Raw genomic sequence first — 3,870 nt, 5'->3', positions numbered from 1 at the left:
ACTACACGAGGCCACCCCCTGACCTTATCGAAGGCAAAGATAACTACAAAGTCGAAGCCATCATTGGACACCGAGAGAACAAGAGAATGCGGCACCGCGAATATCGCATCAGGTGGAAGGGTTACTCAACTGTGGATGACTCATGGGAACCCGAAGCAAACCTGACAGGGACTGCGGATGAAGTGCTAATGGAGTATAAGAAGAGGAAGAACTTGAGCTGAGTCGACAGCAGCTCAACCCAGTCGCTACACCCCTACTCGTACCAACATGTCCTCCACCCTCCCGTTCCTCGATCAGTTCAACGCCCCCTCAACCGAGGGCGGAAAGAGGATTTCGATCTACACCCCTAAGCACACCCATGTCGGCGACAGCACTTTGCTGATGCTACTTCTCAGTAACCCCACCGATGTCTTCAATAAACTCAAAACCCATCACCCTGAGGCAACCAATGCCACTGACCGTGCTGCACTAGAAGCGTATCTCTCCGCCCGCCGCGAATACAACAAGGCTGTCAAGGCAGCCGACGAGGCCATCGACCACCACAAATGGCTCCTACATCAACAGGACGACCGTGTCCTCACCGAGCTCATTCGACTCGACAATCTGAAAGTTGCCCATCGCTTTCAACTGCTCCTACCACGCAGCATCCGGGCGCAACACAACAAATTCATCCCGCGCACCATCCCCAACGCGTACCTACCCCTACCCGCACCCCTACCGACATCTGCCTTCAGGCGCCCCCCGATCCCGTCCCCTTTTCTCCAAGCAATGCCAAGGAGCACTACCATCCCGGCCGACTGGCAACCCAACCCTGGTTGGACCCCGAAGGGAAGCTGTAGGCGATGCGGATCGTCTCGACACTGGGTACAAGACTGTCCAGACACACGATGCACAAGATGCGGAAAGGAAGCCCCTGGACACCTGGAATGGGAGTGCGGAACCAGGCCGATGAAGCGACACGTATCCGCACCACCTGAAGAACCTGCGCGACGCGTGGGGGTGGTCGTCGACAACGTGTTCCTCGAGGGAATCATCAACGAGGCAAAGGAGAGGAAGGAAAGAGAGAGGCAGATGAAGGTGGTACCCATCCCCCCACCGCGCAGTGCTAACCCCGAACCCCAGGCTAGTCCCAGTGTGGGATCCTCATGCCCCCGCCCCGATACACCTGTCGTCTTTCGCAAAGTCGACCCCGACTGGACACCCGACACTACTCCATGGACGTGGGACAGCTCCTGGCCGCATCAGGAGCACCTCTCTGGCGAGGAATGGAAGAATGTGGGAAGGAACGCGCGCAACGAATGGTTCAATGAAGAGGAGGATGATGGCGTAGACTGGGAGTTGTATGGAGATGGTGAGCAGTAAGTGGTCGAATGAGACTTCGACTCTGGTAGGGGGGTAATGAAACATTTATCTTTCCATTCTATTTCTTGTACTACTAGCGCCCATACTGGTGCCCGTCTAAGCGCTCACCCACAGGTTGAACATTATGTAGCTTACATAATGGGGTCCGTGCGCACTTCGTACCCGGTATCATACCACTACATTTCCTTCTTTACTAACACGACCACACAGATACAGTGGTCCGTGCGTAGCCGGTAACTTGTATAACTAGTTGTACCATTAGTTGGTCGAACCCTAAGTTCGACCTGGTTATTCATTCAAGTCTCTGCTCCTCCTCGCTTGGGGTAGTGGTCATTCTCGACTTCCTCGCTCGATCTTCAGGACGGCGTACTGTCCATAAGTCCTCGCTCATCATCTACGAGTCAGGCATTGATATAGGAGTATAGACCGTTGTATCACCGCAAAGGGTTGGTGAGTCGTTCGGGTCTCCTTACGGGCATGATCCCTTGCAGAGGGTGTCCGAGACGAGGGCATTCTACCCTGACATTCCTAGCGAAAAACATGTGAGCATGGGCCATCGCTTCGGCAGGCCTGACGAAGAGAATGAGGGACAATGGGCCGAAATCATGGCCTACCTACAAGACAGCACATTCCCGAGTCACCTCGAGACACAAGCAGCCCATCGTAAGTTCATATCAATGTGCGCTCGCTTCACGCTGTCCGATGGACGGCCCTGGTATGTCAAGAAAGGGAAGATGCCCCGTCTCGTTATTACTGACCAACTCAGGTGCAAAACACTGCTCGAAGAAGCGCACAATCAGTGCAGGTACCGGGGATGCGACGCGACGTACCTAAGGCTCTTGGAACGATATTACTGGCCAAATATGTTCGCAAACGTCTCCGACTTCATCTGCTCCTGCAACGCGTGTCAATTCCGATCGAAATCAAGGCCAATCATGTCCTACAACCCGTCGTGGACTGTCGCCATACTTCGCAAGTTCCACATTGATACAGTATACATGCCCAAAGGACGACGAGGCATGCACTACCTTCTGCAAGCAATGGAGCCTGCCATTGGATGGCCGGAAGCTCGTGCTGCCAAGCGCAATACTTCTAAGGCATGGGCGAAGTTTATCTATACTGATATTATCTGCAGGTTCTCATGCATACCGGTATTTGTTTGTGACAATGGACCCGAATTCAAGGGAGCGGTAAAGTATCTATTCGACAAGTATAACATTATATGTGTTCTTGTAGCCCCATATCACCCGGAAGCCAATGGCGTGGCCGAACCTGCACATCCCACGCTCATCAACTCAATCCTCAAAGCGAGCGGAATGAACGCAAGCGACTGGCCACTATATCTCCACGGCGCTCTGCTCGCAATGCGCACAACAACATCACGAATGACAGGGTATACCCCTTATTACCTTCTGTACGGGCAGAACCCCATCTTTGGCTTCGACGTTGCGGACCGAACGTGGCCGGTGCTCGATTGGTATGCCATCAAGGATACTGCTGACCTCTTGGCTCTTCGCCTGAAGCAGATCACGCAGCGCAAAGTCGACATCGGGAAAGCAATGGATCGGGTCAACGAGAATCGCAAGAAGGCTGTCAAAGCGCATAAAAGGAGGTACACAGGTAAGATACAGAAGGAGATGTGGCCGGTAGGAACGTTCATCCTGGTTCACCAGACGTGGCTAGACAATCAGCACGGACACAAGGGTGCACTGAGATGGGCGGGCCTGTATGTGGTATGGCGGGTTATTGACCGCTTCTACGAATTGACGGAACTCGATGGGACCATCATGAAGGGAGCCTTCGCTGCTGAAAGAATCAAGAAGTTTTTCTACAGGTATGAGAAGCAATCAATGATGGACCTCCCTATGCATCGCGAACGTCTTGTGCCGGCTGCTGCGGATTGTTCCTCATGGGTGGTCGAGGCCGTGAGTGAGCTCAAGAACGAGAACACGTGCATATTCAGATCCCTATGAGAAGATTTGCCCTGTTGGCGCATTGGCAACATCGCTGTCAGGTCAGAAAGTGTTCTGCCGCGGTTCACCGGATACGTCAACAGTATCAGGCTATCACGGTTGTTCGGTTTGAGGGAAGAAAGTGATTGACTAATGACCACTCAAGGACTGATAACAACCAACAACTAAACCACCAATTTCAACACCTTCAAAGGCTTAATGTTGACTTTTATGAGTGTGGGTGACTTGGATGCTTGACTGGTGTGTGCTTGACGTGACTGACTTATACGTGACTTGACTGGCTTATACGTGGATTGACTGGCTTATACGTGGATTGACTGGCTTACACGTGACTTGGCGTGACTTGACTAGCTTGATTCAACAGACTATAGCTCCGCTTGAGCAACAGACTGCTGATAACTGGGCGATACGTGACGAGCGTGACTCAGACCAGGGTTCCGCTTGAACAAAGGTCGAACTATGACAACAAAAGGCAAGCTTCAGATAAGCAAGCACCTTAGAGTCAATCTACAGTTTGTTTTGGGCAAGCTGTATG

General features: G+C 52.4%; 1 protein-coding gene across 1 annotated transcript in view; it reads left to right on the top strand.

Annotated features, from left to right (window-relative positions):
• Positions 1-267: 267 nt before the first annotated feature.
• The window catches only part of POSPLADRAFT_1139672 (hypothetical protein), a gene marked incomplete at both ends in the record, with an annotated part of 6,026 nt that continues 2,423 nt past the window's right edge, over positions 268-3,870 (top strand). Inside the window, 3 exons of the mRNA XM_024485072.1 lie at positions 268-1,358; positions 1,625-1,781; positions 2,886-3,008. Coding sequence (XP_024339985.1) covers positions 268-1,358; positions 1,625-1,781; positions 2,886-3,008 — 1,371 coding nt within the window. The remainder of the gene's footprint in view (positions 1,359-1,624; positions 1,782-2,885; positions 3,009-3,870) is intronic.

This window comes from Postia placenta, assembly GCF_002117355.1.
Source record: "Postia placenta MAD-698-R-SB12 unplaced genomic scaffold POSPLAscaffold_5, whole genome shotgun sequence".
Lineage (NCBI taxonomy): Eukaryota > Fungi > Basidiomycota > Agaricomycetes > Polyporales > Adustoporiaceae > Rhodonia > Rhodonia placenta.
This window is presented reverse-complemented; position numbering and strand designations above follow the sequence as displayed.